Below are 24,357 nucleotides of genomic sequence, written 5' to 3'. Positions count from 1 at the left end.
ATTGTCCTCAATAATAATCTCTGACACACAAATAAAATACTAGGAATAAACTTGACCAAGAAGGTAAAAGACTTAAATACTGAAAATTATAAAACATTAATAAAGGAAATTGAAGATGAGTCAAAGAAATAGAAAGATATCCCACCTTTTGGATTAGAAGAATTAATATTGTTAAAATGACCATATTCCCCAAAGCAATCTACAGGTTTTATATGGTCCCAATCAAATGGTGGCTCAGACAGTAAAGAATCTGCCTGCAATGCAGGAGACCTGGGTTTGAACCCTGAGTCGGGAAGATTCCCCTAGAGAATGGAATGGCTACCCTCTCCAGTACCTGGGTTTGAACCCTGAGTCGGGAAGATTCCCCTAGAGAATGGAATGGCTACCCTCTCCAGTATTCTTGCTTGGAGAACTCCATGGACAGAGGAGCCTGGCGGGCTACAGTCCATGGGTCTGCAAAGACTCAGACACAACTGAATGACTAACACTTTCTATCAAACTACCCATGACATTTTTTTCACAGAACCAGAACAAATAATCCTAAAATTTATATGGAACCATAAAAGGCCCTGAAATGCCAAAGCAGTCCTAAGGAAAAAGAACAAGGCAGAAGGCATAACCCTTCCAGACTTCAGACAATACTACAAAGCTACAGTAATCAAAACAGTGTAGTATGGGCACAAAAACAGACATATGTATCAACAGACTAGAGAGCCCAAAAATAAGCCCACACATCTACAGTCAATTAATCTTTGACAAAAGAGGCAAAAATATACAATGGAAAAAATCTCTTCAGCAAGTGGGGCTGGGAAAGCTGGACAACTGCATATAAAAATCAATGAAGTTATAACACACCGTCTCATCATACACAAAAATAAACTCAAAATGGCCTAAAGACTTACACATAAGATGTGACGTCATAAAATTCCTAGAAGAGAACATAGGCAAAACATTCTCTGACATAAACCATACCAATGTTTTCTTAGGTCAGTCTCCCATGGCAGCAGTGGGAGCCATGGGACCTAATCAAATTTACAAGCTTTTGCACAGCAAAGGAAACCATAAACAAAATGAAAAGACAACCTACAGAATGGGAGAAAATATTTGTGAATCATGTGACCAAAAGGGCTTAATTTCCAAAATATGTTAACAGCTCATAAATTCAACGACGACAACAACAACAAAAAACAACCCAACTAAAAAATGGGTAGAAGACCTAAATAGACATTCCTCCAAAGAAGACATACAGATGGCCAATGGCATCTACAAAGGCAGATGAAAAGATGCTTAACATCACTAACAGAGAAATGCAAAGCAAAACAACAATGAGGTATCACCTCACATCACTCAGAATGGCCATCATTAAAAAGTCTAGAATAACAAATGCTACAGTGTGTGGAGGAAAGGGAACCCTTCTACACTATTGCTGGGAATGCAAGTTGGTGCAGCCACTGTGGAAAACAGTATGGAGGTTCCTGAAACTAAAAATACAATTACCATATGATCTAGCAATTCCATGCCTGGAAAAAACTATAATTATATCCAGAAAAAAACTATAATTCAGAAAGATCATGCACATCCCTATATTTGTAGCACCACTACCCACAGTTGCCAAGTCATGGAAAAAACCTGTATGTCCACTGACAGATGAATGAATCAAGAAGATGTGGTACATATACACAGTGGAACCCTAGTCAGCCATGAAGAAGAACAAAATGATGTCATTTGCAGCAACGTGGATGGACCTAGAGATGATCATACTAAGTGAAGTCAAGTCACAAAAATGACTTCCCTGGTGGCTCAGATGGTAAAGCGTCTGTCTACAATGCGGGAGACCCAGGTTCAATCCCTGGCTTGGGAAGATCCCCTGGAGAAGGAAATGGCAGTCCACTCCAGAACAAAATACTATCATTTGCAACAACATGGATGGACCTAGAGATTATCATACTAAGTGAAGTCAAGTCACAACAAGAAAGGCAAATACCGTATGATATCACTTATATGTAGAGTCTAAAATATGTCATAAATGAACCTATCTACGAAACAGAAACAGACATAGACTGCCCAGTGGAGAGGGGGACTGGGGAGTTGGGATTAGCAGACGCAAACTATTACATATGGAATGGATAAACAACGAAGTCCTACTGTGTAGCATAAGGAACTATATGCAATATCCTATGCTAAAACATAATGGAAAAGGATATAAAGAAGAATGTGTACATATGTGTGTGTGTATATATATAACTGAATCACTGTTCTGTACAGCAGAAATTAACACAACATTGTGAATCAACTATACTTCAATTTACAAAAATTAAAAAAATCTCTGACATACAAATTCCTTCTAAACTCTGACCTGGTCACCTTTTCCTTGAGGACAGGTATAGTGCCCAGGCCAGCAGGCCAACTTGAAGGCCACCAGGAGCAAAGCAGACCTTCCCCTCACCACCTGCCCATCCCGTGTTGATGCTTCTTGCCCTCAGATCCCAATCCTGGGAGTGTGCTTTGAAACAGGGCCAAGGAGAGAGGACACAGATTCCTCTTTGCCAGGAGGTCAGAGACTGGGAAGTTCTGAAGAGAGATTTCCTCATAAAAATAAAGTTTTGGAATATGCCAGAAGGAAAACAATACCTAAAGAAACCATCTTGCCTTAGCTACCTCAGTAGGAGGGATTCTACTAGCGTCAAGTACAACAAGGACGGGGGAGCCAGGCCCTGGAAGGTGGCCAGACTGGTTTGGGGACCAAGTGCGGCTGTTTTACATTTAAAAGGTCAGACGTTCATAGCAGTGTTTTGGGGAACTGTGGGCCAATGAATTCATAACATCCTTTTACATCCCTTATCTCCAGTCCCCTCTCTCCACTCCATTTTGTCTGCCATTTTTTTGGGGGGTGGCTACTTATTTTCAGCGCTGAGATGGAAGATCGACAAAAGAGCAGCACTTTAAGAAATGCTCCGGACCAAGAAGATGTACTCTGCATGCAGACCTTATTCCCAGGGGGTCCCTATGGGACAGACTAAAGTGAACCATAAGATGGGTCACCGCGCATTGGAAATGCCTGTTACTTTTCTTTGACACAAGTCAGGCAGCACTTTGGGGTTCAGCACTTTGCAAAGAGCAAAGCGGATGCCTGCTGTTGAAGAATTCACGAGGAACTGGAGCCAGTGACACTGTAATTCACCAAATGCCTGTCTTGGAATCTTTTGCTCCTCTGCTCACAAGTTTCCTCACTGACGTCATTTCCAGGGAAGCCAACAAGAAATATTGAAATATGCAGAAGATCCCAGAAAGGCTGAAGGGACTGAGTTTTCCAAGCAAACAACTGTGGGTGGACCATTTTTCTACATGGAGGGGGCTCCAGGGAGAAGAGTTACACATGTGTGAAGCCAACCTTTGTACTTCACTGGGGTCACCTGGGTACTCCAAATGCAATGCACATGAACAGCAGTCAAGAAAAGAAAAGAAATCAAGAACAAGGTCTTCCCTGGCTTCGGTAACAACAGCTGGCATGATGTCCTTTAATCATAGAATTGTGCATCTGAAGGCCTTGCTTGCTGAAGAGAAGCTTCAGGCAGGTAGTAGCAAGACCTGGCAGCAGCTGAGATCCCTGACTGCACAGGGAGGAGGGCGTGTGCAGCGACTGGATGCCAAAGCATCCTTCAGTTTCTCACAGCTGCATATACTGATCCTGGCAAAGTTTCACTTAATAGAATATGAAGCCCAGGTTACCTCATGCTCTAATGAAAGATGTTAGGTTTTAGGGACGAACACAAGAAGACTTCCAAGAACAGAAATAAAATGCAATGAGAGACTCTAGAAATGCTCTTGTTTTCTCTCTTTCTAACTGTCCTACAACAGATGAATTTGAAGATTTTGAAAAGCCACTGAGAGCTCCTCAGTCTCACTTTCGGCCCTGCAGGCCTGCATTGGACTTGGCCCCTCAGCTTGTCTGGGCTGTTGTCAGTGTCCTACCAGAGATCACCACGGCCGCGGACACCTGGCGTGTGGACAGGCGGCCCTGTCGACATAAAAGTTTGACTTTCATTTGGACTGTATAGGCCTTTGACAGTAAGGTTTTTGCTCCTATTAAATGTTCCTCTTGGAGAAAAACATCAAATTAAAGAAACTTTTAGGCTTCTCACTGTGGCTTGGAGTTTGGAACCATAATGGGAATGGGGTGTATAAGAAAACCTGGCCTTTCCCCATCTGGTCCCACTTGCTGACAAGTATCCCCCACCCATGATCCCAACCACTCAAAAAGCCAATGGAGCAAAAGAAGACTTGTGCTAGAACATTCTGGCCTTTCAGCAGGGTCCTGGAAATATAATTATCTGCTGGAGAAATGTTTGAAGGGAGTAGAGAGAATGGCAGAGAAGGCAATGGCACCCCACTCCAGTACTCTTGCCTGGAAAATTCCATGGATGGAGGAGTCTGGTAGGCTTCGGTCCATGGGGTCACTAAGAGTTGGACACAACTGAGCGACTTCACTTTCACTTTTCACTTTCATGCAATGGAGAAGGAAATGGCAACCCACTCCAATGTTCTTGCCCGGAGAATCCCAGGGACGGAGGAGCCTGGTGGGCTGACATCTATGGGGTCGCACAGAGTCGGACACGACTGAAGTGACTTAGCAGCAGAGAGAATGGAAGAGGCTACAAAGAGAAAGTGAGTGTTCCCTTGGCCAATAAAGACTAAAGGGCCAACCTTTAAATAGTGGTTAGGAAACTATTGCCAGCCCTCAAACTAAATCCGGTCCTTGGCCTGTTTGTATAAATAAAGTTTTATTGGAACACAGCCATGCACATTCATCTATGTTGTTTACAATGACTTTTGCACTCTAATGGCAGAGTTGAGGAGTGGTAACAGACACATGACCTGCAAAGCTTGAAACATTTACTAACTGAATCTTTGTAGAAAAACATATGCCAAAATCTTTTTTAAAACAAATAGAATTTCCTTTAACTTTGGAAAGTGCTCAGGCAAAAGCATTCAGTTTACCTGCAACAAATGCCAGCAGACATTTAGGGGCCAGGAAGACCATCTCAGAGGCCTGAAGAGTCAGTGTTCTCCATTTCTTTTATAGGATAAAGAACAACAGGTGGCCTTTAACTTTTCTGTGGCATCCTTTTAATATTACACACATCTTAAGTGTTACACTGTTTCATGCCAATAGATTCTAGGCAGCTCATTACTCTGTTTATGTGTGGGCAGTGAGAGCTATGACCATCTCATCATGACATCTAAGTGGCACCCCTCACTGAAGTTCTTAGGGTAGTAAGAAATTAAAGAACAGCTGTATTTTTAATTTTCCTTTTTTTTTAAATCTACACCCAGGAGTGGAATTGCTAGGTCATATGGTAGTTCTATTTTTAGTTTTTTGAAGACCTTCCCTATTGTTTTCCAGTTGGGGCACCAATTGAGATTCCCACCAACAGTGTACAAGAATTTCTTTTACCCCACATCCTTCCCAACATTTTGTTTGTATTCTTTTTGATGATAGCAATTCTGACAGGTGTGAGGTGATAACTCATTGTGGTTTCGATTTGCATTTCTCCTGATGATTAGTGATGTTGAGCATCTTTTCACGTACCTGTTGGCCATCTACATTTCCTCTTTGGAAAAATGTCTATTCAGTTCTTCTGCCTATTTTTTAATCATGTTGTTATTCAAGAAGATAAGTAGACCCCAATGTGCATAGCAAATTATTTACAACAGCTGAGATATGGAAGCAACCTAAGTGTCCGTTGCAAGATGAATGAATAAAGAAACTGTGGTATAAGTGTGTGTGTGTGTGTGTGTGTGTGTGTGTGTGTGTGTGTATATTGGAGAAGGAAATGGCAACCCCCTCCAATATTCTTGCCTGGAGAATTGTATGGACAGAGGAGTTTGGTGGGCTACAGTTCATGGGGTTGCAAAGAGTAAGCTACAATTGAGCACATATGTGTATATATACATACATCTCTATATAGATACACACATACATACATATATACATGGAATACTACTCAGGCATAAAAACAATTTTTGTCATTTGCAGCAACATGGATGAACTTGGAGAGCATTATACTAAGTGAAATAAGTCAGAGAAAGACAAACACTGTATATCTTACATGTGGAATTTAAAACTACAATAAACTAGTGAATATAACAAAAAAGTAGCAGACAGATATAGAGAAAAAATTAGTGGATGGGGTTGGGAGTGGTAATATATAGGTTGGGGAGTGGGAGGTACAAATTATTGGGTATAAGACAGGCTCATGGATGTATTGTACCACACAGGGAATATAGTCCATATTTTGTAAAAACTGTTAATGGAAAATAATATTTAAAAATTGTATAAAAATCATGATTTTATAATATTTGTACATGCACAATCTTCAACTTCATAAAAAGTGAAAAAAAAAGAACTGCTGATTCTTCATTCTTTTTCCAGCTTAATGAGTAGCTGAGTGCACACTGCTGGTCAGGGGCCATGACCGTACCTGTTGGCCAAAAGCTGGGACCTGGTTCCTGAGGGCGAGGTCAGGTAGATGGCCAGGTCTCCCCTCCTGGGGTGGGTGATGGTGATACGCACAACTACATGCTCCAGGTAGTTGACGTGATGGTTGGGGTTGTCGGAGCAGCCCGAAGCTTTGTAGATGGAGCGCACTGCACTGTTGGGGCGAATCGTCCTGCAACAGAGAGAAGAAGTTTGAGCAAAGTGCACAGCAGAGCTCAATTGAGTGAACCTGCAGGCCTGGCAGGACTACATTATGTAAGATAAGCAGTGGGTGCTGCTTACTAAAGGACCAGCCCCTCACGCAAATGGTTAGGTTGCTTAAAGGAGTAATCCTGCTTGGACTGTGAGAAAGATGTTAAATGAGAGGAATAGGGAATTTAAGGTGTCTCTGATCTTCATGAAGGTAGTGGATATCGATCTTGTTAAAACAGATTCCTAGGCTCTGGAACTGGAGTTCCTGGGGTGGGTCACGAATGAGCATTTCCAGCAAGTTCTCCAGTGACAGTGATGTTGCTGATCTATGGAATCCACTTTGTGTACCACCAGTATAGGGGACTTGGGGACTACTATGACCTTGGTTCAAATCACTGGTCTACCATTTTCTTGCTCTATAAACTAAGAAGAGCCCACTCTTCTTCTTGCCTACAAGGTCCTGTCTTCTTCCCAAACTCCCTCCTATACCTCTCTGCCCTCTGAATACTGGGTTCCAGCCACACCAGCACTGGTTTGAGTTCTGGAATAATTCAAGTTTCCCAGCTCAGGGACATTACATATGCTACTCTGCCTCTAGTGCCTTTTTATTGCTGTTCCTATGGCTGACTCTTCTTTCATGATCAAAGCTTAAATTTCACTCTCTAAGCACATCATTGAACCATAGGAAAATCATGTTCCCTACCTTTCATTTTCTACCCTTTTTATTTCACTTATTATAACTTGTAATTATCTATTTATTGTATTGTTTTGGTTTGACTTCCCCAATAGACTGTAAGCTCCATAAATGTGGAAGAATTTCTTATTCCTGTTTCTATCCCTAATATCTAGCCCCATTCTTTTTTTTAAATTTATATTGTATTGAAGGATAATTGCTTTAAAGAATTTTGCTGTTTTCTGTCAAACCTCAACATGAATCAACCATCAGATCAGATCAGTTGCTCAGTCGTGTCCGACTCTTTGCAACCCCATGAATCGCAGCATGCCAGGCCTCCCTGTCCATCACCAACTCCCGGAGTTCACTGAGACTCACGTCCATCGAGTCAGTGATGCCATCCAGCCATCTCATCCTCTGTCGTCCCCTTCTCTTCCTGCCCCCAATCCCTCCCAGCATCAGAGTCTTTTCCAATGAGTCAACTCTTCGCATGAGGTGGCCAAAGTACTGGAGTTTCAGTTTTAGCATCATTCCTTCTAAAGAAATCACAGGGCTAATCTCCTTCAGAATGGACTCGTTGGATCTCCTTGCAGTCCAAGGGACTCTCAAGAGTCTTCTCCAACACCACAGTTCAAAAGCATCAATTCTTCGATGCTCAGCCTTCTTCACAGTCCAACTCTCACATCCATACATGACCCCTCCCTTTTGAAACTCCCTTCCATCTCCCTCACCATTCCACCCCTCTAGGTTGATACAGAGTCCGTGTTTGATTTCCTGAGCCATACAGCAAATTCCCATTGGCTATCAATTTTACACATGGTAATATAAGTTTCCATGTTACTCTTTCCATACATCTCACCCTCTCCTCCCCTCTCCCCATGTCCATATGACTATTCTCTATGTCTTTTTCTCCAATGTTTCCCTGTAAATAAATTCTTCAGTACCATTTTTCTAGATTCTGTATATATGCATTAGAATACAGTATCTATCTTTCTCTTTCTGACTCACTTCACTCTGTATAATAGGTTCTAGGTTCATCCACTTCATTAGAACTGACTCAAATACATTCCTTTTTATGGCTGAGTAATATTCCATCGTGTATATGTACCAGAACTTCTTTATCCATTCATCTGTCAATGGACATCTAGGTTGCTTCCATGTTCTAGCTATTGTAAATAGTGCTGCAATGAACAATGGGATACATGTGTCTCTTTCAATTTTGGTTTCCCCAGGGTATATGCCTAGGAGTGGGATTTCTGGGTCATATGGTGGTTTTATGCCTAGTTTTTAAAGGAATCTCCATACAGTCTTCCATAGTGGCTGTATCAATTTACATTCCCACCAACAGTGCAAGAGAGTTCCATTTTCTCCATACCCTCTTCAGGATTTATTGCTGTAGCCTTTTTGATGATGGCCATTCTGACTGGTGTAAAGTGATATCTCACTGTAGTTTTGATTTGCTTTTCTCTAATAATGAGCGATGTTGAGCATCTTTTCATGTGTTTGTTAACCATCTGTATATCTTCTTTGGAGAAATGTCTGTTAGGTCTTTTTTCCACTTTTTGATTGGGTTGTTTGTATTTCTGGTATTGAGTTGTATGAGCTGCTTGTATATTTTGGAAATTAATCCTTTGTCAGTTGTTTCATTTGCTATTATTTCTTCCCTTTCTCAGGATTGTCTTTTCACCTTGCTTATAGTTTCCTTTGCTGTGCAAAAGCTTTTAAGTTTAATCAGGTCCCACTTGTTTACTGTTGTTTTTATTTCCATTACTCTACTCTTGCCTAGAAAGTCCCATGGACGGAGGAGCCTGGTAGGCTGCAGTCCATGGGGTCGCTAAGAGTCGAACACGACTGAGTGACTTCACTTTCACTTTTCACTTTCATGCATTGGAGAAGGAAATGGCAACCCACTCCAGTGTTCTTGCCTGGAGAATCCCAGGGATGGGGGAGCCTGGTGGGCTGCCGTCATTGGGGTCTCACAGAGTTGGACACGACTGAAGCGACTTAGCAGCAGCAGCAGCAGCAGGAGGTGGGTCATAGAGGATCTTGCTTTGATTTAGGTCATCGAGTATTCTGCCTATGTTTTCCTCTAAGAGTTTTATAGTTTCTGGTTTTACATTTAGGTCTTTAATCCATTTTGAGTTTATCTTTGTGTATGGTATTGGGAAGTGTTCTAATTTCATTTTTTTACATGTAATTGTCTAGTTTTCCCAGCACCATTTATTGAAGAGGCTGTCTTTGCCACCTTGTATATTCATGCCTCCTTTGTCAAAAATAAGGTACCCATAGGTGCATGGGTTTATTTCTGGGCTTTCTATCTTGTTACATTGGTCTACATTTCTGTTTTTGTACCAGTACCAAACTGTCTTGATGACTCTAGCTTTGTAGTATAATATGAAGTCAGGAAGGTTGATTCCTCCAGGTCCATTCTTCTTTCTCAAGACTGCTTTGGCTATTTGGGATCTTTTGCGTTTCCATATGAATTGTGAAATTTTTTGTTCTAGTTCTGTGAAAAATGCCCTCAGTAATTTGATATGGGTCACATTACATCTGGAGATTGCATTTGGTAGTATAGTCAGTTTCACAATATTGATTCTTCCTACCCAGGAACATGGAATACCTACCCATCTGTTTATGTGGTTTTAGATTTCTTTCATTAGTGTCTTATAATTTTCTGTGTACAGTTCTTTTGTCTCCTTAGGTAAGTTTATTCCTAGATATTTAATTCTTTTTGTTGCAATGGTGAATGGGATTGATTTCTTAATTTCTCTGACTTTTCATTGTTAGTATAGAGAAATGCAAGTGATTTCTGTGTATTGATTTTGTATCCTGCAACTTTGCTAAATTCACTGATTAGCTCTAGTAATTTTCTGATACTATCTTTAGGGTTTTCTATGAACAGTATCATGTCATCTGCAAACAGTGAGAGTGTTACTTCTTCATTTCCAATCTGGATTCTACTTATTTATTTTTCTTCTCTGATTGCTGTAGCTAGGACTTCCAGAACTATGTTGAATAACAGTCATGAAAGTGGACATCTTTGTCTTGTTCCTGATCTTAGGGGGAATGCTTTCAGTTTTTCACCATTGAGAATAATGTTTGCTGTAGGCTTATCATATATGACCTTTACTATATTGAGGTAGGTTCCTTCTATGCCCATTTTTTGAAGAGTTTTCATCATAAATGGGTGCTGAATTTTGTCAAAGGCTTTTTTGGCATCTATTGAGATGATCATATGGTTTTTATCTTTCAATTTGTTAATATGGGGTAACACATTGAATGATTTGCATATATTGAAGAATCCTTGCATCCTGGAAATAAACCCAACTTGATCACAGTGTATGAGCTTTTTGATATGTTGCTGAATTCTGTTTGCTAAAATTTTGTTGAGGATTTTTGTATCTATGCTCATCAGATACAATATGCTACAGGTCAATATACTATGATATTGGCCTGTAGTTTTCTTTTTTTGTGTTGTCTTTGTCTGGTTTTGGTATCAGGGTGATGGTGGCTTCACAGAATGAGTTTGGAAGCGTTCCTTCCTCTGCAATTTTTGAAAGAGTTTTAGAAGGATAGGCATTATTTCTTCTCTAAATGTTTGACAGAATTCTCCTGTGAAGCCATCTGGTCCTGGGCTTTTGTTTTTTGGGAGTTTTTTAAATCACAGCTTTAATTTCAGTGCTTGTAATTGGGTTGTTCATAATTTCTATTTCTTCCTGGTTCAGTCTTGGAAGACTGAACTTTTCTAAGAATCTGTCCATTTCTTCCAGGTTATCTGTTTTATTGCCATATAGTTGTTCATAATAGTCTCTTATAATCCTTTGTATTTTTGCACTGTCTGTTGTAACCTCTCCTTTTTCATTTCTAATTTTGTGGATTTAATTCTTCTCTCTTTTTCTTGATGAGTCTGGCTAAAGGTTTGTCAATTTTGTTTATTTTCTCAAAGAACCAGCTTTTAGTTTTATTAATCTTTACTACTGTTTCTTTTTCATTTATTTCTGCTTGGATCTTTATGATTTCTTTCCTTCTACTAATTTTGTTTGTTTGTTTGTTTGTTTGTTTTTTAGTTCTTCTTTTTCCAGTTGTTTTAGTTGTAAAGTTAGGTTGTCAACTTGATGTTTTTTTTTGTTTCTTGAGTTTCTAGAACTGTATTGCTATAAACGTCTCTCATAGAACTGCTTTTGCTGCACCCCATAGGTTTTGAGTTGTCGTCTTTTCATTGTCATTTGTTTCTAGAAATGTTTTGATTTCCTTTTGATTTCTTCAGTAACCTGTTGGTTATTTAGAAACGTGTTGTTTAATCTCCATGTGTTTCTGTTTCATACACTTTTATTCTTGTAATTGATATCTAGTCGTATAGCATTGTGGTCAGAGAAGATGGTTGGTACAATTTCAGTTTTCTTAAATTTACTGAGGTTTGATTTGTGACCCAAGATATGGTCTATCCTGGAGAATGTTCCATGTGCACTTGAAAAGAAAGTGTATTCTTCTGCATTTGGATGGAATGTCCTGAAGATATCAATGATATCCATCTCATCTGATATATCATTTAAGACTTGTGTTTCCTTATTAATTTTCTGTTTTGATGATCTGTCCATTGGTGTGAGTGGGGTGTTAAAGTCTCCTACTATTATTGTGTTACTGTCAATTTCTCCTTTTATGTCTGTTAGTGTTTCTCTTATGTATTGTGGTGCTCCTATGTTGGGTGCACAGATATTTACAATTGTTATGTCTTCCTCTTAGATTGATTCCTTGATCATTATGTAGTATCCTTTCTTATCTCTTGTAATCTTCTTTATTTTAAGGTCTATTTGGTCTGATATGAGGATTGCTACTCCAGGTTTCTTTTGCTTCCCATTTGCATAGAATATATTTTTCCATCCTCTCACTTTCCGTCTATATGTGTCTTGAGGTCTGAAGTGGCTTTCTTGTAGACAGCATATATATGGGTCTTGTTTTTGTATCCATTCAGCTCGTCTGTATCTTTTGGTTGGAGCATTTAATCCATTTATATTTAAAGTAATTATTGATATATATGTTCCTATTGCCATTTTCTTAATTGTTTGGGGATTTTGTAGATCTTTTTTTCTGTTGTATTTCTTGACCATATAAGTTCATTTAACATTTGTTGTAAAGCTGGTTTGGTGGTACTGAATTCTCTTAACTTTTGCTTGTCTGAAAAGCTTTTTATTTCTCCATCATTTTTGAATGAGATCCTTGCTGGGTCCAGTAATCTTGGTTGTAGATTTTCCCCTTTCAGTACTTTAAATATATCCTACCATTCCCTTCTGGCCTGCAGAGTTTTTGCTGAAAGATCAGCTGTTAAGCATATGCAGTTTCCCTTGTATGTTACTTGTTGTTTCTTCCTTGCTGCTTTTAATAATCTTTCTGTGTGTTTAGTCTTTGTCAGTTTGATTAGTATGTGTCTTGGCGTGTTTCTCCTTGGATTTATCTGTATGGGACTCTTTGTGCCTCTTGGACTTGATTAACTATTTCCTTTTCTATGTTGGGGAAATTTTCAACTATAATCACTTCTAAAATTTCCTCATGCCCTTTCTTTTTATCTTCTTCTTCTGGGACCCCTATAATTCGAATGTTGGTGTGTTTGATATGGTCCCAGAGGTCTCTGAGACTGTTTTCAGATCTTTTCATTCTTTTTATTCTGTTCTTCAGAAGTTATTTCCACCAATTTATCTTCCAGTTCATTGATTTGTTCTTCTGCTTCAGATATTCTGCTATTGATTCCTTCTAGAGTATTTTTAATTTCAGTAATTGTGTTGTCTCTATATGTTTATTTTTTAATTCTTCTAGGTTTTTGTTAAATGATTCTTGCATTTTCTCCATTTTGTTTTCAAGGTTTTTGATCCTCTTTACTATCATTATTCTGAATTCTTTTTCAGGTAGTTTCCCTATTTCCTCTTCATTTATTTAGACTTCTGTGTTTCTAGTTTGTTCCTTCATTTGTGCACTATTTCTCTGCCTTTCCATTATTTTTTTTTTTAAGTTATTGTGTTTGAGGTCTCCTTTCCCAGGCTTCAAGGAAATTTGAATTCTTTCCTTGATGAAGGTTGAATTTTTTCTTTCTTTTGGTTTCTGTCCTCCTAAAATTGGTCCAGTGGTTGGTGTGAGCTTTGTATAGGGTAAGATTTGTGCAGAGTTTTTGTGGTTTTTTTTGTTTGTTTTTCCTCTGATGGGCAAGGCTGAGTGAGGTGGTAATCCTGTCTGCTGATGATTGGGTTTGTATTTTTGTTTTGTTTGTTGTTTAGATGAGGCATCCTGCACAGGGTGCTACTGGTGGTTGGGTGATGCCGGGTCTTGTATTCCAGTGGTTTCCTTTGTATGAGTTCTCACTATTTGATACTCCCTAGTCTTAGAGTCAGTGCTCCTATTCCAAAGGCTCAGGGCTTGATCTCTGGGGCATATGTTCCATGCTGAACAGCCTCAGAAGCTTCAGGCTTAGCATCTTGAAGTTTGGCTGGGAAGACTGGTGGGTGACAGCTGGTCACTGTCACCAGGCCTTGCTCAAAGTTCTGACGTGGCTCTGGGTGCCTCTGGTCAGCTGTGTCTGAGCTACTTCACTGGGCTCTGAGGGTCCCGGGCATCTGGCAGAAAGGGCGCAGAGATGCAGCACATGCAGGAGGAGATCTGGACTCCTCCCAGCTGCATGTGCCACCAGTCCCATTCTTGCTATCCAATAAATGAAAGAAAAATAGATGCTGAATTGGTAAATGAAATATGTGTAGAAATAAACAATTATTCCATTTGATCTCATTTCTTCATTTGTCAAAAGGGAATAAAACCCATGTTGTTATCAAGTTTTAAGAAGAAAACACACTTTAAGTTGCTAAGAACTCAATAAATACTGGTTAACTTTTTACTCCTTTATTTATTTTTTTCATATTCTTTGCCACAAATGGGTAGAATGAGAAAAAATTTAGTCCATTTGTTTCTGCTTCCTAACAGTTTCCTCAAGAATTATAATGGCTCTGTTCTTATTACAAACCAAAGTTCGTAAGTATTTTTCTGAGCTAACTCTGTATAAAAAGAAAGCCAAAAGCAAAATACTAATAAAATCATTATGCTGCTGCTGCTGCTAAGTCGCTTCAGTTGTGTCCGACTCTGTGCGACCCCACAGACGGCAGCCCACCAGGCTCCCTCGTCCCTGGGATTCTCCAGGCAAGAACACTGGAGTGGGTTGCCATTTCTTTCTCCAATGCGTGAAAGTGAAAAGTGAAAGCAAAGTTGCTCAGTTGTGTCCGACTCTTTGCGACCCCATGGACCGCAGCCCACCAGGCTCCTCCATCCATGGGATTTTACTGGAGTGGGGTGCATAAATCCTAATTCTTCAAATTCAGTGCCTAGGAGAGACTTCACCATCACTTGGTAAATCCTGTTGCACAGCCTCCAGGTTTGTGTGACTGAAACAGGACACTGGGCCCTGGAATCTGAGTAAAGTGCAATCTCATTTACTGTGCATCCTGCATCACTCTCAGAGAACTACATGGTAAGCAACTAAATTTCCAGAACATAAGGTCGAGTTTTGGGGGTATACCAACTTATGGGAGATACTTCTACCATCAGACAGAAATACTTACAGAGTAGAAACTTGAAGAACATCCACCTGTAAGGATTCTCCCATCCCCTTATAAAATATGCTTTTCTTTTAAGGATTCTTGGCTTATACTAGCGGGCTTTCCTGGTGGCTCAGATGGTGAAAAATCTACCTGCAATGTGGGAGACCTGGGTTCTATCCTTAGGTTGAAAAGATCCTCTGGAGTAGAGCATGGCAGGTTATACTAGGACGGATTTAACAGTTTAGGGTCTTAGACATTCTATTAAAATTTTATAATCACGTTAGAAAACAACTACACAAACTACTAGTTTTCATGTGCAACACAGGGCTGTCTCGAGACATCTGCATAGGCCAGCTCTCTTTTAGGGAATGGTCATGCTGTCTGCTTGCAGCAAACATTACTTGATTTGTCGGTCTGTGCTCTCCACACACACGTGCTGCTGGGGAACAGTGGTCCACTTCTCCGCCTCCATCACCATGGCTTCTGCATCCATCAGTCCAAATCCATAGAGATGGCTCACTACAGAAGGCAAGAAGTTGGTCAGCTTTACCATGGTTGGTAGCAACCTATGCTATATATGTTGACTTATACTTTCACTCTGTAGAAAAGCCAGACACAACCCAATGGGAGCCAAGCTTTCCTTCTAGTAACAATTAAAAAACAAATAAAACAAGTAAATAATCAAAAGAAGAAAATAAGATGAATGCATATTGTTCACTGAATATGTATTGTAACTAGTAACAGAACTACCATTTATGAATTGTTATTACGTTGCAAGTATTAGTCCATATTTTTACATTTAATCCTCCTAACAATCTTAAGATGTTAGTGCTATTACTATTATCACTCATGGATGAGGAGAAAGAAATTTGGCTGAGACTGACTAGCAGTTCAGTGGTTGAGCCAAATTCTAACCCACAAAGATTTACTACCAGGCTCCACTGTTAACCACTTGTATTCAAGTGATAACACCATTCCATTTGTAAGATAAAATAATTAGTAGGTTTAAAGAGAAGTGTACACAACTTCTCTTAGTGCAGTCAAAACTAACATGCAAGAAATACCAATTTTCTGACATATCTAGTTTTTTGGTTGAAAATCCTAGAAGACATAAATCATTACCTTTCCTCTAGCATATGAAAAATTTATTAAAGTTTATGCATGAAATATTTGGAGGCTTCTAAACTTTCCTGACACCTTCTTATCCTCGGATGTTGTAAACTTTTAGTTCTCAGTGAGAATATCTATTTATCTAAAGCTAAATTTGACCTAACTTTCTCAGAAACTTTACCTATATATAGGAAAACTTAATGATGATACAGTGATAGCTACATTTGCAACTCTTTCTAAAAATACTTTAAAATCCCAGTTGAATACATAAAATCTCCACCTTGCATTAAACTCTTTTATATCTTTAAACACAAAGTCCTACTTTACTCTGCTATGGCAAAGATATATGTAGAATTTTTATACAGGTACTTTTGCAACTTGTATTATAAATATTTTTCTTAATTAAAAAATAATGTATGTTCATTGTAAAAACTTGTAAATACATCCAGAAAAGAATAATTAAAACTCATCAATAACCTCATCACAAATTGGTAACTGTTATTAACAAGTCTATTTAGATTTAGTTACATAATATTACATGAGGCAAGCTTGCCTCCTTAATTTGAAGAGATACAGAGTAACACACATATAATAGAGGAGAAATGTCAAATTTGGGATTAAGGAAACCAAATTGTGGAGCTCTTTTGTTAAAGTTCACTGAAATCCTATGTTGTCACTTATCACTTAACCACAGTCTATATCATTTCACCATGGATATTCAAAGGTATTTTCTTGCCCTGGAGGAATTGAAATTATTGATGAAGACACAATGCGAGGCTCTCTAACTCTTCATGGTACCCAAATATCTCCAAGCCAGTGTCAAGTGATTTTAAACCAGTATAATTTATAATTTAATCTCAGTTCAGGGAAATAAGATGAGAGATTTGATTGATATGAAGGGGGCGGGGAAGAGGGTGAGGGGGTGGGTTTGGGGAGGGTAAGGATTTTGAATAGTCTGCAAAATGGGTGTTTTGGCCCCAGCTCCGCTTTGCACACTGCCCTTCCCCACCTCCCTACCCCCAATAATTGTCAACTTAACAACCTTTAGAATAAATTAACACGCAGAGCTGTCAAATACAACAAACACTTCATGGCTGTTAAACAACCACTTGAGTTAAGTAGAAAAGCACCTTGAGTCTTTATGAAGGCTGTAAATTGTTTCCTTTTCCGACTCAATTCCTACCCTCCAGAGACAAGGTCTGTTCATGTAATACTCAAAGGAGGTGTTCAGAACAAAGGCTGAGTAGCTCCCGTTAAACTACAGAATGGCGAGTCAACAGAAAAAAAATTTTTATTACTAGAATATTAATAAACAAGGAAATTAGACTAGATCAGTGAAGGACACCAAATCTCTAATGGAGACTTGCAGCATTTTAAAATATTTTAATATACTGAAATTGAGAATCTGTCCACAATCATGATACACAGCTGAAGGAAAAAAAAATGAAATAAATTTATTTTTTCTTTTTTTGGGAGGAGGGGGGCAATGCCAGCAATGTATCAACTCTCTTCTGAATGGCAGTTATTTGTTTGGTTTTTGGTAAATACTAAAGAGAAAATAATTACACAATAAATGTGTTGGGCAGATAAACTCCTTCAAAACATGGTGTTAACAGGGAAAATAGCCATTAAATGGTTTGAAAGCTCTAGTAGTTTTATGAGATATAAGTGACATGTAATAATTTTTTTATATGACATGAAGTTTCACATTCTAAAATTAACTTATAAATTCAGAACATGTGTTTTATTTTGTTTGCTTGTTTCTGTTTTGGTGACCATTTGAGTCACATCTCGCTCATCACACTGTTACCATTGTTACCATGCCACACGGGGTATGGTTTCTCTTCAGTGACTGCAGGGCCTCTGGCTTAGAGAAGAAGTTCCAAATGTATTTGTGAAGTAAATGAATGTAACTGATCTGAGAAACTGTATTTAATTCACCAAGTGGCATAAAATGTTTCCAGGAGAATTGTAAGGGGGAATTAGGAGGCCTGTTCATTTTGTTACAGACTCCTATAAACTCATCATTAATAACTAAAAATGTATCCTAGTGTAGAGCCAATATTCCCACTTTCAAAAATTTTACAATTACCTGTATATAATATGCCATGCAAACAATTGGTTGTGATATGACCATTCTGTAACTAAAATAGTTTTATCTATGCACATTTCTCATGCCATGACCTGAGCCTGAAAATAATTTTATGATGATCAAGTGGAATCTCTCCATGCAGGCACTGTGCCAAATGCAAAATTCTATGGATTCAGTATTTAGAAAGACAATGAGGGAATAAAGCATGTATAAAGACTAAATATCTTGAAGCATAGCTATGATAGGTATTTCAGAAACTAAATCTAACTCTTTGAAGAATGTGGTTGAACAAACTTAATAAAAGGAATTTGAAAAACTCGCTTACTAGTATATTTGTTCCATTAGGTGGCATGACTGTTTATGCAGAGAAGTTCCAAAAAGTGGAGCTGCCTTGTGCCAGAAGTATAACTAGCTTTTATTCCAAGTAATCCAAAGGCTTCCCTGCTTGGACAGTTGGGTGGACAAGCAAAGAGAGGAAGATAGATGATGTTCCTGGGAGGTATATTTTCATTTTCTGATGAGACTAGAAGTGCCAAGAGGAGCTAGTCATTAAATACACAAGTAAATAATTGCATAGTTCAAAAGCAGATACAGTTGATTTAGACAGCAGTACTAGCTATGAGACCTAAAAAAGTCAATTCTAAAGAAAAGTTAGAAAACTTAGTAGGCAAAGAAAAATTGGAATTTTGGGGCACAGGAAGTTATAACCAGGGAATTTGATATATCCTTATTGATGCCAGCTATTTTAAACCCTTTAAAAAGAAATATCACACTGATTGGCTATTTCATGATAACTCTAAATGGCTATTAGTAAAGCCCTGTCTAATATAGTAAAGGAATTGATTGGAACAAGTTTGTTTGTTCTTTAACTTTTTTGAGCTCCCTGAAGTAATAAGGCTTTTTGCTACCAGCTGTCAGATATACAGAGAATGCTATGTAGCAACCAGAAGGGCAAACAACAACAAAAATGGCTATGAGAGATTTAAAATTTTGCCTGTGACTGCAAAAAATACCACTAAGTGACTGCTATCCATTCCTAAGCATTTAGTATAAAAGTACAGTCAATTTCTTCCATTGGGGAAATCATTTCTTATGACTAGTTTGACTAAATGTCTAGGTTTACCCAACGTTGTCCTGGTTTGAGCACAGAATTCCTATGTCCTGGAGAAACTCCTTACTCATGGGCAAACCAGGTGAGTGGCCACCGCACGTGGAACTGAGGGAGCATGGAGTGGCGCTGAACTTTCACGTCTTTTCCTATCAATAGCCTAGTAACTGGGAGGCAGCTGTACAGGAATTCTGAACTTTGTATTTGTTGAGACGTATTCAATCATCAAAATATAAAGTGTGGTTGATAAATTAGGTTCGATTACTCAATTGTTAGAAAGGGACAGTTTCAATACACTTCACTGATATAAGCTAAGAATTTATCCCATTAATTATGATATCACTTGTGCAGTTTGGAGCACCTACTACAGTCAACACAATGAGGCTCTGAAAGAAACAGAAAATGCTGTGAGTTCTCAGACTGCCAGGGGATGAGATAAGAATAGCTCTATGATTTCACTAAGAAACAAAAGTGGTAACTGTGTAATCACTGTAAGTGTGTACAAAAGACTTCAAAAGTCAAGAAAAGAAATCAGTTAAAAAAAAAAGATAATGGATAAAAAGCTTCCAAGAGAGCCTGCTCTATAGAAAGTACTCAATGAATGTTAGCTGAAATTTGGAGTCCGGAAGATGACATAGAGGGGAAGGTGATATCTGGACTGGGCTTTGGAGCTCTCGTCGGATTCAGCGATGTGGAGCCAGAAGCTGGGGCCAGAATGGAGCCTCCTGATTAAAGAATCATCAGGTCTGTGTACCATTCTTTGGCGCAGTGAGTAACATGGCAGCCCTGGCGTGTGGGGAGAGTGGTCGGCAGGGCATGGGCATTAGCAGTCTACGTGGCCGGAAGTAAGGGGGAGAGAGTGGACTGTGGGGGAACTGGATGCCAACCATGACTGTGGGGTGTCTTCTGCCATCAGTCAGGCTGCTGTTCTTCTACCTAAGGGGAAAGCCACCAGGCTGAGAGATAGTTAGGCAAATGCAAATTACTGGCTTGAGGGGGGCTGCCGATCTGCAGGGTGGGGTTGAAACTTCCACTGAGATCAAAGAGCTCCTGCGGCTGCTGGAGTTCTCGCACCTTTGGGTTCTTTGATCCTCAATGTGCTGAACCACCTGTTCTGAAATAACTGCTCCCACCAGGGACCCTGCACCTCCCGCACCTACTAATCAAACCAGGCAGAGGGCGTGAAACACACCCCATTGCACATGAATAATGTAAATGCTTAAGTACTGCTTCTTTTAAAGTAGAAGTAAACAGCTAAATAGGAAAACATAAAATGTAAGATTCATAAGCATGAAGAAGCAGAAGTAATACTCTTCCGTCTATGTCAGCATTTCTACACCCAAACATCTTGACAAATGAAAACAGGATGCTTGCAGAATTAGCCTTTTCTTCCCTTTTCTTACTCTCTTTCTCAGATATCTATCTCTTTATTATGTATCCTTTAAATTTCAGCATGAAAAGCACATAAGCTTCTTAGAGAAATCAGAACTAGAACTGCAGTGCTTTCTTCTGCCTCCTCCTGCAAAATGCAGACTCCCCGGGGGCAGGAAAAACCCCACATCCAGCACCTGCCTTATTGCCTTACTTTGCATGGTTTGTTTTTAGTTTTCCTTTGCTTTTCCTAAAATTGTAGGCTCTACTAACAACTGCAGCCAGATCCAAAGATGCCAGCCATCACCAGCACTATCAAGGAATTGCATGTGGAAGGTTTCCAGACACTGATACTTGGCTGTCTGCGGGGTCTGCACTTCAAAGCGCCCCTTGGGATATGTTTGGTCAGCAGCTGTAGGTAGTCAGGCAGGCTCATCATTACAGAGATGAAGTAAAAAGAGTTTAGGAAACCACTGCTGAGTTTTTCTCCTCCATGTACAATGTACTTCATTATACTTGGTGCATATGCACACAATTTATTATATATGCATACGCTAGTAAAGTAATGCTCAAAATTCTCCAAGCCAGGCTTCAGCAATATGTGAACCGTGAAATTCCAGATGTTCAAGCTGGTTTTAGAAAAGGCAGAGGAACCAGAGATCAAATTGCCAACATCCGCTGGATCATGGAAAAAGCAAGAGAGTTCCAGAAAAACATCTATTTCTGCTTTATTGACTATGCCAAAGCCTTTGACTGTGTGGATCACAATAAACTGTGGAAAATTCTGAAAGAAATGGGAATACCAGACCACCTGACCTGCCTATTGAGAAACCTATATGCAGGTCAGGAAGCAACACTCAGAACTGGACATGGAACAACAGACTGGTTCCAAATAGGAAAAGGAGTACATCAAGGCTATATACTGTCACCCTACTTATTTAACTTCTATGCAGAGTACATCATGAGAAACGCCGGAATGGAAGAAGCACAAGCTGGAATCAAGATTGTCGGGAGAAATATCAATAACCTCAGATATGCAGATGACACCACCCTTATGGCAGAAAGTGAAGAGGAACTAAAAAGCCTCTTGATGAAAGTGAAAGAGGAGAGTGAAAAAGTTGGCTTAAGGCTCAACATTCAGAAAACGAAGATCATGGCATCTGGTCCCATCACTTCATGGGTAATAGATGGGGAAACAGTGGAAACAGTGTCAGACTTTACTTTTTTGGGCTCCAAAATCACTGCAGATGATGACTGCAGCCATGAAATTAAAAGACACTTACTCCTTGGAAGAAAAGTTATGACCAACCTAGATAGCATATTCAAAAGCAGAGACATTACTTTGCCAACTAAGTTCCGTCTAGTCAAGGCTATGGTTTTTCCAGTGGTCATGTATGGATGAGAGAGTTGGACTGTGAAGAAAGCTGAGTGCCAAAGAATTGATGCTTTTGAACTGTGGTGTTGGAGAAGACTCTTGAGAGTCCCTTGGACTGCAAGGAGATCCAACCAGTCCATTCTAAAGGAGATCAGCCCTGGATTTTCTTTGGAAGGAATGATGCTAAAGCTGAAACTCCAGTACTTTGGCCACCTCATGTGAAGAGTTGACTCATTGGAAAAGACTCTGATGCTGGGAGGGATTGGGGGCAAGAGGAGAAGGGGACGACAGAGGATGAGATGGCTATATGGCATCACCGACTCAATGGACGTGAGTTTGAGTGAACCCCGGGAGTTTTAGGTGATGGACAGGGGGGCCTGGCGTGCTGCGATTCATGGGGTCGCAAAGAGTCGGACATGATTGAGCGACTGATCTGAACTGAACTGAAGATACATATTTACTGTTATCTTTTAAAATTTACAGAGTTAAGAAGATATGCCTGCCTTCTCTTAAGGGGATTTAAGAAAAGATAAACATGTCAAATTATTTTTTCTTCTTCTCTGGCCATTCTTCCTTTGTTTGCTTCCAAAGTGACTATAATAGGAAAGTAATTTGTTTAAGGTGCTTGACTAGTATTTCTTGACTGGAGGTAGGAAAACTATTTTACTACCTTGGGGAAACTTAGCCATGTATTCCTAGGCATATATAGATCACAACTGGGCTTGTTTTTAGGAAACTATGATTGTTTAGACAGAGATGAGAACAAAATAAAAAATGTTCCACAAGGGTTTTTGGGTGAAAGCTAATTGAAGATTAGATTGACCATATGTCAGCTCCCCAGCCTAGATCTTCTTGTCATATAACCTGGACAAACAATTACCAGACTGGGATCTTAATGAGCCAGCAGTCAAAAATTCATATTTTTGAATTATTCACATGTTATTTATAGATAATGCTTCATTTACCTTTCATTTATGTTTGCCTTTTCCTTAAATTTGCATAAAGGCATAGAAAATCTGACTGATGTTTATATTTTCGTGTGGGACAGCCACGACCTCCAAGGCCTGGTTAGTATATTTTCATACTCAGTAGTTAATAGAGGTTGCAAAGATATGATTATTTTATCCAACTACACCAAACATCCATGGCTCACCTGATATGATGCCATCACCTACTGTTGATATGATGGGTGGCAAACCCCAAAGAGTGATACACAGAAGAGCTTATTCCTTGCAGCTAGGAATGCCGCCTTCTGATTGGGAAGAAAGCCAACACTTATATTTGTAAGTTTCAAGTGCTATGTAAGGCTTCTCGTGAAAATTCCTTTTCATTTAGATAAAACTCAAATAAGGAACAATAATAAGGACATTTCTGTAAAACTCACAAAAATAGGCCATTATAGAAGACTGCATATTCTCTTAAAAGAAATAATACTTGAGATGGTTCTTATGTCCTGGATTAAGATTTGGATTCATAGAGGTGTAATTCATGGAGTAAATTATGAGACAGGGATATTTGGAATGGTACCTTCCTCAAGAAAGCTATGTGGGCCTGGAATCCCATGAATGGATTTAATCTGCAGGTAATGAAGTAGCCAGCAATCAAAAAATGACATCATTTATTTAATTAATATTTTAGAAAGACTGATCTGGCATTGATGTGTGGGGTATGAAATAGCAGAAGGACTGAGGCAGGGAACTAGTTATTTCAATGGTGCAGGCATGGGAGACCATAAAGAGGGTTATGCAAGAGGTGAATGAAATAAGAAATCACATAAGAAAGGGGCAAAGAAATTTCACATCTCACACTGTAGGATGCTCAGTCAGAGTGAACAGGATCAGAGTGAATGGGGTGATCTAGAGAAGGATATTCCCTGAGGATAGAGGTAACCTTGGGGGAGAAATTGCTTTATAAAAGATGACTGATAGTTCTATTTTGGAAGTTCTGAGTTTTAAATGACACAGGAGAGCCTTGTGCAGAGATTCTAGGTCGGTAATGGATTAAGTCAATGTGGAAGATGGTAGAACTGGGAATCATTAGTCAGGAGGTGATCCTTGTCATTGAATGGAAGGCAGGGATGTGAATGTGGAATTAAGAGAATGTGAAAGGGAGGAAAGGAAGAAGGCAGAGAGGAGTGGAGAAGGAAAGAGAGCCAAGGTGTTCTCCCTCTAGAGCTCTCAAAGCAACAGTCCTTAGGGAATGGCCCAGGGAAAGGGAGAGAAAGGACTCAGGAGAATATCAGAGAAGAACGGGGCTGTATCTCTGCAGCACGAAAGGTAAGGAAAAGTAGTTCTGGACTGTGTAGATCAAAAGTATGAAACCCTGGAGAAAAACAAGGATCCTTCTGATCTGGCAAGCACGAA

The 24,357-nt window shown here is 39.4% G+C and overlaps 1 protein-coding gene and 1 non-coding gene across 5 annotated transcripts in view; one reads left to right on the top strand and one right to left on the bottom strand.

Moving 5' to 3' along the window:
- The window catches only part of PCSK5 (proprotein convertase subtilisin/kexin type 5), a 519,623-nt gene that overhangs the window by 202,863 nt on the left and 292,403 nt on the right, over positions 1–24,357 (bottom strand). For 3 of the 4 annotated variants that reach the window (XM_024996182.2, XM_024996184.2, XM_024996185.2), the window contains exons 11-12: positions 15,340–15,457; positions 6,483–6,671 (exon numbers count right to left, since the gene is read on the bottom strand). In XM_024996182.2, the coding sequence (XP_024851950.1) occupies positions 6,483–6,671; positions 15,340–15,457 (307 nt within the window). Of the gene's footprint in view, positions 1–6,482; positions 6,672–15,339; positions 15,458–24,357 lie in introns of those variants that run through there. The other variant, XM_059889460.1, reaches the window with a different exon arrangement.
- Positions 1,790–1,861, top strand: TRNAC-ACA (transfer RNA cysteine (anticodon ACA)). The gene has a single exon. It is a non-coding gene; the product is annotated as a tRNA-Cys (tRNA).

The sequence above is a fragment of the Bos taurus genome, chromosome 8, assembly GCF_002263795.3.
Source record: "Bos taurus isolate L1 Dominette 01449 registration number 42190680 breed Hereford chromosome 8, ARS-UCD2.0, whole genome shotgun sequence".
Taxonomy (NCBI): domain Eukaryota; kingdom Metazoa; phylum Chordata; class Mammalia; order Artiodactyla; family Bovidae; genus Bos; species Bos taurus.
The sequence above is the reverse complement of the archived record's forward strand: the minus strand, read 5'-3'. Positions and strand labels throughout refer to the sequence as shown.